The sequence below is a fragment of the Erpetoichthys calabaricus genome, chromosome 17, assembly GCF_900747795.2.
Source record: "Erpetoichthys calabaricus chromosome 17, fErpCal1.3, whole genome shotgun sequence".
NCBI classification, from domain to species: domain Eukaryota; kingdom Metazoa; phylum Chordata; class Cladistia; order Polypteriformes; family Polypteridae; genus Erpetoichthys; species Erpetoichthys calabaricus.
In genome coordinates, this window is record NC_041410.2 from 17,442,973 (window position 1) to 17,458,707 (window position 15,735).

The window sequence follows — 15,735 nt, forward strand, 5'->3', positions numbered from 1 at the left end:
CCTGAGGTGGGTGGACCGAGTGGTGAGGCTCAGGTAACTTCACAGAAGGCAGAAGTGAAAACAGAGGGTGAGCTGGATGGTTGTCAGCAGAGATGATGGATTCGGCTTTCCTCAGACATCAGGTATGAGCCGTAGCAGGTCAGTCCCAATGATTTTAGAAACTGTACAGACAGATCTTTGGAGGAGTTTGCAATCCTGGCGAGTCAGGCTACCATACCACACCATGGTGCATCCGGTCAGGACACTTTCAAAAGTTCAGCGTTTGCAGGGTTTTGGTTTCCGACCCCCAAAGCTCTTCAGCCCCTTAGGAAAAGAAGTAGCCTTTGCTGAGCTTTGTTGAGTACGCAGGTGGTGCTAACTGAACCACGTAAAGGCAGTCTGTGATCTGAACACCCAGGAACCTGAAGCTGCTAACAGTCTGGACAGGAGAACCATTTCCTCTACACAGACCCTGGCAAAGCTGGAATTTGAATCCAGCACTCTGAAACTGTAAGGCAGGAGTGCTGAGCGTAGCATCATTTAATTTAAACTGTAATCTTCCGAGAATGGGCAGTATGATGATGCAGTGGTTCATGTCACCATCTCATGGATCCAGAATCATCATCATCATCTTCTTTCAGCTGCTCCTGTTAGGGGTCGGCACATTGGATCATCTTTTTCCATATCTTCCTGTCCTCATCATCTTGCTCTGTCACACTCATCAGCTGTGTGACCTCTCTCGCCACATCCATAAACTTTCTCTTAGGCCTTCCTCTTGTCCTCTTACCTGACAGCTCTATCCTCTCCCAATATACCCAGCATTTCTCCTCTGCACATGTCCAAACCAACGCAATCTCGCCTCTCTGACTTTGTCTTCCAACCGTCCAACCTGAAATGACCCTCTAATGTACTCATTTCTAATCCTATCCATCCTTGTCACACCCAATGCAAATCTTAACATCATTAACTCTGCCAACTCCAGCTCTGTCTCCTGTTTTTTGGTCAGTGCCACCTTCTCCAACCCATATAACATAGCTGGTCTCACTACTGTCCTGTGGACCTTCCCTTTCAATCTTTCTGATACCCATCTGTCACAAATCACTCCTGACACTCTTTTCCACCAATTCCACCCTGCATGCATTCTCTTCTTCACCTCTCCTCTACAATCTCTGTTACTATCTGTTACTAAGTATTTACCTTCGCCAACTCTTCTCCTTGCATCCTCACCATTCCTCTGACCTCCCTCTCAATCACACACATGTATTCTGTCATGGTGGTCCTACTGACCTTCCCAAACCCAGCCTCTCTATCTGTGGAGTTTGGATATTTTTCTAGGTAGTCTGGTTTTCCCTCCTACAACCTGAAGACTTGACGATTTGCAGTTCCCAGTTCAGCCTGTGTGAGTGTGCCCTATGGTGGACTGGCATCCCATTCATGTTTAGATACAATGCAGCTGGGATAGACGCCAGCCACCTGTGATCCCTGAGTTACAATAAGCCACCTTCAAAATGTTATGTCATGTTGTCACCAGAGACTAAAAGTCCCTGGAAATCTTTCAAGCTGGAGTAAACAAGCCCATAGTGCACTGTGCTGGAATTCAATATGGCTTTTATCCGAAGGAACCCAGCAGCTCTGGCCACGTGCTGCAAAAGCCCGTTCTGATCCTTTAAGGCCGGTGCTTTCTTTGTCAGATGTCATTAGCATAAGATGGATCAACATTTTATCAGCAAACTGCTAAAAATAAAATTGCATCCGCTTTTTTAATACCTTCGATCCCTCTGTGGCCTACTTCAGATGAAGATATCAGCCCAAGCGCAGATGAGAGAGCCATGCGTGTCAGTGGGAAGCTGACTTTCAGATTTATCTGCTGGCCTGCATCTTGGAGGCTCAGACTTTTTCCTCTTCAATGTAACAGCACCATGCTGGATGAAGGGTGATTCTTTAGGCTTTCATTCTATGGATTGTACTTGTGTTGTAAATACGGAGATAAATTTGGACCGGAAATTCAAAAGGTGAAAGAATTTAAATTGGTATACTGAACCCAACAGGTGGGCGCAAATGAGTTGACCCCTGAACTCAAAGAATAACCGATGGAGAATAGAAATCTAAAAAAAAATTTAAGATTCATTGAGGAAAACAACAAGGGTTTACGGAAAGGAAGATCTGAAGGCTGTAACACAAATACAACAAAATGGATGCTGTGCTATCTTGGGCCATAATAGATAATAGGTGACACCAAGTGGCACCTAGCAGTGGTTCTCTAATCCTTCAAATCCCTTCCATGTGTTTCCTCTTATCTCCAAAAACAGCCTTCCTTTCCTCTTCATTGTCATCCTCATCTTCAACATCAGTTAAGTATTTACTTCTACTTCCAAATGCCTCCAATGGCTTGGACTCAAGCGATTTTGACGCGATTTTAAGCCCGATTTGTAGTCGCTGACTGATTTTTTTGACTGAGTTTTACATGCGCTACGAGTGGGGTTCTGATGCCAGATTTCGGTCATGTCAGGCATTTCAGTTGGCTGACTTGAAGTGTGAGCGGTCTTACAAGCCGGTTTTCAAATGTCGCTGTGGACGTTTTCAAAATTCATTGTGTAGCTACTGTAAATGGGTGCGCATTGTACATTGGGTGATGCCATTGTCCTTCAGGTTTTTTCAATTCCAAAAAGCTAACTATCGTACACTAAATGGCCAACGACCAGGGCCGTCTTAACATTATTATAGGTCCCCAGGCAAAGCAGTGCACTGGGACCCCTGTTTTGATACCAAAACAGAAACCTACAAAGGCATTGGAAACATCGTGGGCCCCTATGCTCCAGGGTTCCCCAGCCAGTGCCCATACATTAAGATGGCCCTGCCAACGACAGAAGTATCTTACAAAATATTTACGGGAAGAACCCAAAGCCTGTGGCTATATTGTTTTTTTTTTTTCGTTTTTTTTTAGTGGTGTAAATGCCAGATGGGTTGGATGGGCATCCCTACCAGAACAGGGGATTGTCCCTTAACCCGGGTGGGAGACTCCAAGCAGGTAGACAAGCATCCCAACCAGGGGAGAGAAAGGTTCTGGACCCAGAAGTGATGGCCAGAAGGGACAGATAGGCAGCCCACTGGAAGAAGATGTCACTGGGAACTCTTTATTTCCCCAGGCCCCAGATATTGGTACCTAGTAAGGAACCAGTGGGGCATGCTGGGAGATGTAGTCCAGTAGAACAGCCCTGGTGGGGTCTGTGGTTGCCACAAGCTGGCGCTGCAGGGAGTTGACTCTGTTTTGTCTAACAAGGTGCAAAACAATGGTTACCCCAAAATCCTGCCCGACTACACCAATTGTTTTGTCTTGGTAGAGTAATACATATTGCTCTACTTTCCCCTATTGCATTATTAATATGTAGCTTTAGAATGCCTAATCTCACAGACTTACCACTGTTTATAAGGTATTATTGAATATAACTTATCCCCACCTTCCCTTCTATATCTATAACCTCAGACAATTAGATGTAGTAAAAAGACAAGCAGAAGTTAAGTTACAGTTTAAATAATGTATTATTGATAATATTCATAAATAATAACAAAATGCAAAGTATATTTGAATATTGGCAACCATACAACCTGATTAAATGGTGATATGTAGGTCAAGCAGCACACAGTCTTGCAGTTACTTAAATGTCTCTAGTTAAGGCGTCATTGGTGCTCAGCTTTCAGCCACATGTCTGTTCAAAATGGCTGCTGAGCTGCGCTCTTCATTGTGTTGCCTTCATCACAGGTTAGCAAGAGAGATGCTTCTTTCAGATGTTGGTTAGTAAGAGAGAGATTGTGAGGTTAAACACATACATTTATAGATGTTCTGTCCAACCCCTACAGCCAATAGGGCGTCATAGTACTTAACGGCCTCTGAGACAAGCCAATTCCAAACAGCCATACTTCAGACCAATGGGGGAATACAACATCTTAACACCTGCCACCCCCCAAACCATATGTTAAAGTACACCTTAGCCCATTTGCGGGGGTAGAAATGACTTTAGCAAAGAAACACTTGCCAAACTGGTTTAAAACACACATCCCACAAATCCTGTCGTAAAATTCAAACGGACCCATTCCTAAGGTAGGACACTAAATTACATTGCTATGCCTAAATGACAAATTAAGACATACAAAATATTCATCAAGTTATATGTAAAATCTCACATCACAACAGACCCGCAGGTACTTCCAATGGTCAGTAGCCCTGGCATCGGAAGTACTCCCAGGTCCACGAGTTGGAGCTGAGAGGAAGGAAGGCAACACTCAACTGGAGGAGGGCATGGTGGTGGAGAGAGGAGAGTATTGGGAATAGAGAGAGAGAGAGAAAGAGAACCTGTGCTTTGTAACTTTGAAGAGGTATTGTGTTGAATAAACACCTTTTGATTTGAACCCAGGACTCTGTGTGTGATCAGGTTTGGGGCTTGGCCCGGTTCCATCACAATGGGTAAAGCTTTATTGCAAAATGTCAGTGGGTAAAACTGACTTTCAGGGCCATGTACATGTTGTGAATGGTAGGGGTCGCTGTTGCCCCTTTAACCCAAACAGACGGAAACTCAGGACAAAAACTAAAAGCACCAAGAAGTATTTCAATACATTTTCTTCTTGAAAACAGTGCCCAAAGCACCACAGCCACAATAAACAGGCAATTAAATACAATAAACAAGACAATTCTCTCTCTTTCTGTCTCCTCCACATCTCCCATTGTCTACTCCTCCTGACTCTGGCTCGCTTGCTGGGTTCCCATCAGTCCTTTATATAGATCTTGACTCGGAAGTGCTTCTGTCCTTCCGACCATGTGACTGGCTAGCATTTCTGGGTCTAATGAAGAACTAGCTTTTTTCTTCAGCCCGGAAGTACATTTGTCCTCGTGACTACCTCGTACTTCAGGGCTATAGGGAAAGGATGAGTCCCCAGGTCCTTTGACAGTTCCGCCTGGTAGCACCTGCGGCACCCAACAGGGCTGAGAAGCTGAACTCCAAGTCCCAGGATCCCCGGCGGAAATCCAGGGCACCACTACACTCCAGGGGAGCTGCCATCTAGTGTTTTGGGGGAGGCAGTGTCCCAAAATATCTGCCTTCCCCCATTCTTCCCCCCTTTGGGCATCCCGGGCGGGTTGAGCTGCTGGCCGTCCCTCACAATTTATAGTCTGAGCACTCGCGTCATGGCATGTCAATCAGACCAAACGTGTGAGTGTTTATCCAACTGGCGACTCTATCCTGCCCTGTGAGTAGTCACTTGCCCACGATTTGTAAAAATCACACAGTCCGTGCCTCGCATTAGGCAACAGAGTCGAGCGCCAGAAATCCAACCAATCAAATTGCACACATTTGATAATGTTTAGCTGCCTTTGCATTGCACACCACACCTGGTTTTTGTGTCTTTCCTGACAGGCCCGATTCAAGGAGTACCTTTCCCGTTGTGCTCAGCCTTACACTTTGGTTAAGGTTAAGGTTGTGAGAGAGCAGTTCTTACATGGGAGTGATGATGACTATCCAATAGGTGTCTCTTGTGGTGAGCGTGTTGTGTAGTAGTAGTAGTAGTAGTGTCATGTAGTGATGCAGGCCACAGCCAGCCCCTTTTCTGATTTTTAGTTGTGTAAATCATCTCATTTAGAAATCTCAAAATCGGTGTGTATTCATATACTGTATGTATATCCGGTGTGCTGTTGGACCAATTTTGGGCAAAATTTGCATACCTCCCTCATTTGATCAGGGGAAGACCGTACACTATGTCCTGACCAAGAATTTTGACCCGAGGGTACCTTTGGGGTTTTGTATTTGCCTTATTACAATCTGAACAACAAGTAAACAAGTGAAACACCGGAACAGACTGAAATCAGAATAGCAGACAAATGGCTTACCTATGCAACGCCAGGGTGCTGCTTCTAGTATGACGTAAAAGCTAACGTTCCACCCGAAATTAATCAGTTTGCCTACAAGGAAAGAAAAGATCCACAGATGACGTGATTATCTCTAGCCATCCACTAAGCTTTGACCCACTTGTATGTCAGGATGCTTTTTGTGGACTACGGCTCAGCTTTTTAATGTGGTGTTTCCCAGCAAACTGGTCTCTAAATTCCTCAGCCTGGGTCTAAGCACCACAATCTGCAGCTTGATTAATTACATTCTTTGTAACAGATCATAGCATGTAAGGTTGGGCACATGCATCTCTTCCGTTAGGGTCCTCCGCACTGGTGGTTCCACACTCTATTCACTATTTATATGACTAGAGAGATGTACTTGAAATCTAACTAATCAATGTTGACCTTAGGTGATAACATTTACACCTTTTGGAATGGATTTTACAATGCATGTAGTAAAAAAGATGCATTGCATTTGTCACTCCAACAGATGGTGTATCACAAAATAGAGTATTCAACACATACTCTATTCACACAAGGCTGCTTACCCATCCAGAGCACAAACATACAGTGCATCAGGAAAGTATTCACAGCGCATCACTTTTTCCACATTTTGTTATGTTACAGCCTTATTCCAAAATGGATTAAATTCATTTTTTTCCTCAGAATTCTACACACAACACCCCATAATGACAACGTGAAAAAAGTTTACTTGAGATTTTTGCAAATTTATTTAAAATAAAATAATTGAGAAAGCACATGTACATAAGTATTCACAGCCTTTGTCATGAAGCTCAAAATTGAGCTCAGGTGCATCCTGTTTCCCCTGATCATCCTTGAGATGTTTCTGCAGCTTCATTGGAGTCCACCTGTGGTAAATTCAGTTGACTGGGCATGATTTAGAAAGGCACACACCTGTCTATAGAAGGTCCCACAGTTGACAGTTCATGTCAGAGCACAAACCAATCATGAAGTCAAAGAAATTGTCTGTAGACCTCCGAGACAGGATTGTCTCGAGGCACAAATCTGGGGAAGGTTACAGAAAAATTTCTTCTGCTTTGAAGGTCCCAATGAGCACAGTGGCTTCCATCATCCGTAAGTGGAAGAAGTTTGAAACCACCAGGACTCTTCCTACAGCTGGTCGGCCATCTAAACTGAGAGATCGGGGGAAAAGGGCCTTAGTCAGGGAGGTGACCAAGAACCCAATGATCACTCTGTCAGAGCTCCAGAGGTCCTCTGTGGAGAGAGGAGAACCTTCCAGAAGGACAACCATCTCTGCAGCAATCCACCAATCAGGCTTGTATGGTAGAGTGGCCAGACAGAAGCCACTCCTTAGTAAAAGGCACATGGCAGCCCGCCTGGAGTTTGCCAAAAGGCACCTGAAGGACTCTCAGACCATGAGAAAGAAAATTCTCTGGTCTGATGAGACAAAGATTGAACTCTTTGGTGTGAATGCCAGGCGTCACATTTGGAGGAAACCAGGCACCGCTCATCACCAGGCCAATACCATCCCTACAGTGAAGCATGGTGATGGCAGCATCATGCTGTGGGGATGTTTTTCAGCGGCAGGAACTGGGAGACTAGTCAGGATAAAGGGAAAGATGACTGCAGCAATGTACAGAGACATCCTGGATGAAAACCTGCTCCAGAGCGCTCTTGACCTCAGACTGGGGCGACGGTTCATCTTTCAGCAGGACAACGACCCTAAGCACACAGCCAAGATATCAAAGGAGTGGCTTCCGGACAACTCTGTGAATGTCCTTGAGTGGCCCAGCCAGAGCCCAGACTTGAATCCTATTGAACATCTCTGGAGAGATCTTAAAATGGCTGTGCACCGATGCTTCCCATCCAACCTGATGGAGCTTGAGAGGTGCTGCAAAGAGGAATGGGCGAAACTGGCCAAGGATAGGTGTGCCAAGCTTGTGGCATCACATTCAACAAGACTTGAGGCTGTAATTGCTGCCAAAGGTGCATCGACAAAGTATTGAGCAAAGGCTGTGAATACTTATGGACATGGGATTTCTCAGTTTTTTTATTTTTAATAAATTTGCAAAAACCTCAAGTAAACTTTTTTTCATGTTGTCATTATGGGGTGTTGTGTGTAGAATTCTGAGGAAAAAAATGAATTTAATCCATTTTGGAATAAGGCTGTAATATAACAAAAGGTGGAAAAAGTGATGCGCTGTGAATGCTTTCCGGATGCACTGTAACTGTCAAATTTTCAGATGATATCACCATGCTAGGATTAATCTCCAATAACGGTGAGACCAATGACAAGGAAGAAGTGACAAAATGCAGTTAAGAAGCAGTTAAAAACAATGAATGCAGTATTTTAAGACTAAAATAAGCAATTAAGGGTGGGGAATTAAAACGAGCGAGATGATTAAAATGAAGCACCAAACTGTTGCTTGAGCTCGGAGAGCTTCAACAGCAATATCTCAATACTTCTTATTTAAGACCTGGGATTGGAGCAAAAACCTGCAGCCACTACAGCCTTCCAGGATGGACCAGCAGGCCGCTGGTGTACACCATGAGAATGTTAGATCTATGCAAGCCCCTAAATCCTTTCCACAGTTTGCAGCACCGCTCATGTTTGATTTCTCCTTAAAGTTCCTTGTTGCCTCCATGTTGCACTTTGCATTTTGTCCACATTCAGCTGTAGCTCACATCCCAAACATGTCTATATTATGTAAATAGGAGATTCCCAAATGGCACTTTGTGGGCATGATGGTCTGGCACTGTTGGTTCCTGCCTTTCACCCGATGCTGGCAGGTGAGGCTCCAGCCTCTTAAGACCCTGAGTTGGATGACGCAGGTTTAAGAAGGTTTTTGTTATCGGAGCACCTGGAGAACCACTTCTCTTTTGTAACTGTTCATAAAGTGGGTCACTGAACATCGTCTACCAGAAGAGGAATGCACATAAATAAACTAATGAAGCATATCAAAACTGTGTCTTTGACAATAAAACTTTACAGCTGGTTAAGTAAGGCCTAAAATAAAAATGAGACAATGCCATTTAGAGCTGAACTTTTCGACCCAAGAGGCCCACCTCAGTGTGCGTGAGTGAGCACCGTGTCTCCGCTCATTGCTCACATCCTGTTTGATTCCTCGGTGGAGTGTGCAGTCGGCATGTTCTCCCAGTGCTCCTCATGCGAGTGTAGATACCAGGGGTGGATGGATTGAAGGGGTGCATCTAAGTGCCCAGGTAATCACTTCTCAGCAGTGAGGGGCTGGAGTTTCTAAGAAACTCAACCAAAGAATCTGATTGGCTAGGAGGCCATTCCCAGAGTGACCCACTTTGGCAGGATTCTGAGCCTTTCATATTTTTAGATCTAGCCAAATGTTTGCCATAAATATAGCCAGCAGAAATGCCACCTGCACTTCAGAAGAGGTAATCCACCTGAAGCTTACCATGATTGGGAGACCACCTAGGAAAAGTTTGGGTTGCTGCTGGAAAAGGTGCAGGTGAGGCCAATCAGAGAGTGCCTATCTGGTGGTCTGTGTGTGGATCCTAATGCCAAAATGACAAGGACACTGTGCTGTAAATATGGCATCGTCCTTTAGAAGAGATGTAAACCGGAGGTCCTGATTCTCTGTGGTCATTAATGATTTCGTGGCATCTTTCAAAAGCCCCCTGCCTCTAATTGGCTATCTCTCGCACCCCTTCACCAACTAATAGCTAGTGTCTGTTGAGCATACTGGTGCAAAATGGCTGCCGTCACGTCATGCTGGTGGATGCTGCACATTGGTGATGGTTGAAGTGACTTTGTCCTGTCTATGTAAAGTGCTTTGAGTAGCTACAAAAGCTCTGTATAAATGTAATTAGTTTTTTGTATTATTATTGTATTTCAGTTAGGGTTCCTCCCCTAGCTGGTGTTCAAATTCCATTTTTATGTCTGTTTTGTTCATTGCTTATGTTAACATTGGTGATTAGTTACTTTCTTTATGTTTAAGCATCTTTTATTATGTGCCATGGGTTTTGTAGGTGGTCCCCCAAGAGGCGGGGCCACCAACCTATCAATGCCAAGGAACTGCCCTCAGCCTTATAAAGGCAGGGACAACCCAGGGTCCTTTGCGGTTCATTGTGAATGCACTTGTGCAGTTGGTGAATTTCTATGCTTTTGTGATTTTCTGGGTTTTTTGAACTCCTGCTCTGTTTTTGAGGGTTTTTGAGCCTCCTGGATTTTGGTTTGAGACTTTGTTCACTTTTAGGAACTGCCTTTTGTCTTGTGTTCGTTGGAGTTTATTTTTGTGCCACAGAGCATTTTCGTTGTAATAAATCTTTTATTTTTTAAGATTCCTCATTGCTCTTTTTCCGTGTGACTAGACAGGCTTTGACCATAATTCCCCCTTTGTGTTATTCTTTGGGACCTTTGTGCTTGAAGACTCTGTAGCTCATAATAATAAAACAAATGAGTAATGTTCTGCCGCACACCTCCAAAATAACAGGTTCACATATCGGCTCAGTCATGGCCTGGACATTTTCTCCTGGGGGTTTCATTTATAAAATGTTGCATGGATTGGTGTGTGAAAATATGCACACCCCAAAAAAACAGAAAAATGCGTACACCAAAAAAAAAATCAATTTATAAAAACTGGTGTATGCACATTTCTATGCAATCTACATTTTATACATCATAATCACCTTGTAACTGTGTATATGTGAGTGTGCTTCGAATACCTCCCTGAATCTTCTATATATGGAGTATGCTAATCAGCCTCATACATATGTAATCACGACCCCGCCTCCAGCATTCTGGAGTGTACAAGATCATACGCAGGCATTATAGTATCTCTCCCCTGTGCTCTGGGGGTCCGGACGAGGCACCACTGACTGAGTGAGTAGCCATTATTACCTGGCACATGTAATAAAATGATTGCTGTAACCATGAATAGTACAGGCCTTATGAAACACTGAGAGTTCAGCATCTATCAAAGCTACTTTGACCCAAAATAAATGAATAAATGAATGGCGGGTTGACCAAGGCCACTGAGACATTTTGCATGACTTGCACAATTATGAAAAGTCACTGCTCATGGTTAACAACAGCAGCTTCATTCTCACTAACTTCCCTTACTGCAATATGAAGAATGCAGTAAAGTTTCTCCCGTTATATTAGGAGAACCGGACACTGCTGCAAAATGCTTCTTTATTTTGTCAAAATCATGTTCTGTTTAATGTATGTACACCCACAGCACATGAAAACTGGATGTTAGTGCCATGCCACTCGTTTAATGGCTTCCAGCCCAATGGGCATAATGGAGTTGAAGCTTGGCTGAAATATTCCCTGGGAAGTGACCACAGGTAGTCGACATAAACTGATGAAAAACCAAAAGTGGTCTTCAGTGCAAATACGCAGCATTGGCCCTCTTAAAAGGGGACTAAAAGCACAGTCTGTATGTCAAATTCAACACTTTTGAGGTTTAATATGATTGTTACATCCACGCACATTATAATATATAAACGCACAAAATAATATTATGGCTGAGTGATATGAATGATTATGCGTGCGAGTCGTCATTTAGCTGGTTTGTCTGCATCTTCCTTCTTGTTCAAGGGTGTCATCATTTCCCCATTTCTCCAAAAAGGAGTTGAGGTTGTGATTACAGTGCATTGCCGCACCCACCACACGACAAACTACTCGAATTGAGATCGGAGTGCAGCCGTTCAACGGGTGACACCTCAGCGCCACACTGAAGAGTGTGAGGTTTTTCATGGTGGCTGGAGTGCCAATCCTGCCACCAACCCCCAAGTTTTCCCTGATTATTGGAGGACCTGCTTGCAGGGTCGGATGCAGATTAACTTCATACCCAGGACGGAGCAATTGCAGGTTAAGGGACTAGAGCAGATTAGAGTCACTTCTGGTGTTTTACGGGATTTGAACCAGCAACCTTCCGATTGCCGGTGCAAATCCCTAGTGTCAGAGTCACCACTCCACCTACAATGATTCATGGGTCGGAGCAGCCATAAATATACGCAAATACCCCTGTCAAGTTTTCTTTTATAAATCCCGCCGTTTGCGTAGGAAGTTGTGTACGCACATTTTGAGCATCTGTTTGAGCGTATGCAAGCTTTATAAATGAGGCCCCTGCTTACACACATCTAAGAGTCCAGTTCCACCCCACCTCACCCCTAAACCAACATCCCAAACACATGAGGGTTAACTAAAGACTCAGATTTGGCTTGGAATAAGTGAGTGTGGGTGCTTGTGTGAGTGCCCTGGCACCTTTCCCTGGGTGGGTTCCTACCTTATGTCCAGTAATGTCAAGAGAGACTCCAGCTGCTTGTGTCCCCAAAATTGGATTAAGTAGGTCCAGATGATTAATGTGTAGACGACTGAAGGCTCTCCACAAAATTAAATGGCATATATTGTATGAGCAAAGGTGACGGAACATCTTACATTATGCTAGAGCTCTAGGCACTCTAATTTATGTTTTGTCTTTTTCATCCAAAGATAGGTAATTGATTCATTTATTTTTCCATCAACAATGTGACTTTGCACGCAATTCTCAGAAGCAGCAGCAGTTATTCTCGGCAAAGAAAAAAAAAAAAAAACAATTTCCCACTTGAATCTCATTTGCTCTCGTTAGCCCAGGATCCTTTTCAAATCTCATCCGTTATGATGTAGGGACTAATCTTTCCATCGTATTTTTCTGGAGTTAGGAATTATTTATTTGCAAGGAAAGTGGCCCTGCTAAGTCAGAAGTTGGCACAGTGATTTATAGGAAGACCTCGAGGCGTCGCTGACACAGGCTCTGTTGACATTAAATGAGTTTCCTCCAGTGGCATGTCCTCATATTCTCAGTGCAGCTGTACCAACAACCAATTAGTTCTCCCTGAACCGACACTACACTGATGATTTAACCGACACAATTTTAACATTATTAGCAATACAAAAAAAAATAATAATAATTAGAGGAGTTTGCTGCATCATGTGCATGAAGCTAATGTGAACGTTAACACTGTGACTCTGAAAAAGAAACATGACGTGCTGGAATCTGCCTAGCACTGTGGACATTCCTGCCAAATCTGAGGACCTCCTGAGAAAGGAAATGAGAGGCCACGGCAATCTGTCAAAATAGAGATCTGGAAGCACACTGTAGCTGGCCGAGATCCCATTGGTGCACAAAGCTTTAAAGAAAAGAGCACCTTATAGTGTGTGGCCGTCATTGTGTGTCATCAGTAATGGGCTGCTGTACCACCTACGGGTGACTTCTGCATTGTGCCCACTGCTGACGGGTTTGGGAATGGAGTAGAAAGTGGTACTGTAATAGTAATAACAGAGCAAAGTTCAGAGGACAGGAAGGTATGGAAAAAGATGATCCGCTGTGGCATCCCCTAATGGGAGCAGCCAAAAGAAGAAGTAGTAGCAGTACTGTAATAGTATTATATTATACTAGCTGTGGGTGGTCTATGGGACAAAAAACAACCTGATAACTCCCTGGCAGTTTTCCTCTATTCGTGAACTTGGAGATGCGTCAGCTAACTGTTAAGAATGACCCAGGGCAGAGGATGTGGACACACCTGTGCTTGCTGCCCCACTGGCTTTTGTAAGAAGACATTGGCGATACCATATCTTAGACAAGTAGTCCTCATTCACAGTCCTAGAGGGCCGCAGTGGCTGCAGGTTTTTGTTCAAACCCGGTGGCTTAATTAGAAAGCAATTATTGTTAATAATTTAATTTCATGGCTTGTTGGTAATTTAACTCTGCCATGTCAGGCCATTCTCATTTCCTAGGTTTTCTTCCCCTTTTTAAGGATATCATCTAAATGATTTGAAGGCTAAAATGGAGGAGTAATTCTCGGTCCTTCACTTTTTTCTCCTCACTTTCTGTCCAAGTATTTAATTAAACCCAATAGTGCATGATAAATACACACAGGTGTAAATGGTGAAAATGCTGGTTTCTTGTCATTTGCATGTTATTGCTGATTAGGAGCAATTCAAAACCAAGAATACAGCTGTTTAAGACTAAAGTAAGCAATAAGAATTCAAAACCTTAACGAGTGAGACAACTAAAGTGAAGCAGAAGTGTTATTTGAGCAATACATGCTTCTTATTAAGCAACTGGGTTAGAGCAAAAACCTGCAGCCACTGCGGCCCTCCGGGACTGTGATTGAGGACCCCTGTCTTAGACATATGAGTCTTATTAATCTTTGTCTTCAGAAAATACCTCCAGATAGACCAAGTTTTTAGTGAAGACTTCAAGCCTTGCCCTCCATTGCTTACCGTATATACTCACGTATAAGTCGGATCTTGAAACCCGAAAAATCAATCATGAAATCAGATCCTGACCTCCCAAAAAGAACTTACAATATACCCACTAGAGGGGGAAATCCCATCAAAAACCCCGGCTAAACACGAAAAAAGGCCTCATGGAATCTTTTCTAAAATAAAAAAGCTCTTCAAGACCAATGAAGCTCTGGAGAGCACAAAGTACCAACATGGAGCTGCCTAAAGTAATAAGGTAATCCAATGTAAGCAAAGTCTCTAAACAACAATCCAAAGAATAGTGTCATCGATCGAGGGAACACACGAGTCCACCAAATGAATGTTGGGGCACCAACCAAGTTGCCCTTTTAATAACTAAACAGCTCACCAAAATAAGCAAATGACCCTCAATTAGAAGCAGGCTGTATTGCTTATGTAGTAGAAAGGGGAGTCCAGCTCTGTGGAGCGCTCACATGATCAGGATCAGGTCAGGTCAGGTCTGCTATTCCCAGAGTGAGATGACCACTTCCAGAAGAGACGGCCTTATCCTTGCTGGACTGGAAGGGGTGGAGTTAGCTGCCCTCATTGGGCGGTTTCTCTGAGCTGTGGGCGGGATCAGCTGAATATTGTCCAGTTTAGTACATTAAGGGAATGTGACTAAGTGTTAACTTTGGTTCAAGTTTTTCTGTCTTTATTTTCCCAGTTTGCCCACAGAGTCTTTACTCTCAGTTATCTCATTGAACTGGCAGCTGTATTGCTGTATTAAGTTTAACAGAACAAATGGAATCAATTGTAGAGTGTTCTGGCCAGCAGCCCCATCTATAAATGGTTCATCTTCACTTCTGTTAGTTGGCCCCGTGTTCATTAAGACGCTTATTTCCATGTTGAGTTCTGTTCTGCTTTAACTGGCTAGTGGTAATAAAAAAAAGCCCTGAAAGTGTTATAAATAAAATATGAATAATGTGTCTGCAAATTATCATAGGCTTCTCACTTCTTATAAAATATGAATGCTTCCTACAGTTAGCTGTGTCTTAAATAACATTTTTGTGCATGTTTTATTTATAACAGTGACTTTTAACTATCTTTCTTTGTCTTGTCTTAACAGGCAAAGAAACAAGACGTTCCACGAGAGGAACAGGGGCCGAGCATCAAAAATCTGGATTTCTGGCCGAATCTCATTACCCTCATGGTCTCCGTCATCGATGAGGACAGAACGGCGTACACACCTGTCCTGAACCAGTGAGTGTCCCTAAAAAAACATTGTGCGACTCTGAAGAATGACAATGAGCCTTTGTTTTAGTTAAGATCTGACCTTCTGCGTTTTTCTCGTGAGCGCGCTGGGAGTGTTGGGACGTCTCCCTCCAAGTCTGTCACCCGCGACCCATGTGGGGGGGACAAGAAGCCCTTTTGGCTGCAGTCACTTGTCATCATTGTGGTGTCTGAGCACAGAACCCCAGAATGCAAATGTTCATTTTGTGATTGGTCTGAAAAGTGGGATGGGTTTTTTTGGGTTTTTTTTAATGTACAATGCATCCTGGGTGTTTATGGTAGAGAAAAAATGGAAGAGTAAGCATCTCTGAGGTCTGAGAGAAATAAAAAGTTTCTTTGTTACCTGGAAGGGTCTGCTGCCCGTGTCTTTGACATAAAACCGTGAGAACCACCGCCCCCT

General features: G+C 43.6%; 1 protein-coding gene across 5 annotated transcripts in view; it reads left to right on the plus strand.

The window, feature by feature from the left end:
- The window catches only part of LOC114645223 (protein unc-13 homolog C-like), a 742,812-nt gene that overhangs the window by 520,635 nt on the left and 206,442 nt on the right, over nt 1-15,735 (plus strand). For all 5 annotated transcript variants that reach the window (XM_051920476.1, XM_051920477.1, XM_051920473.1 and 2 more), the window contains one exon: nt 15,172-15,305. In XM_051920476.1, coding sequence (XP_051776436.1) covers nt 15,172-15,305 — 134 coding nt within the window. The remainder of the gene's footprint in view (nt 1-15,171; nt 15,306-15,735) is intronic.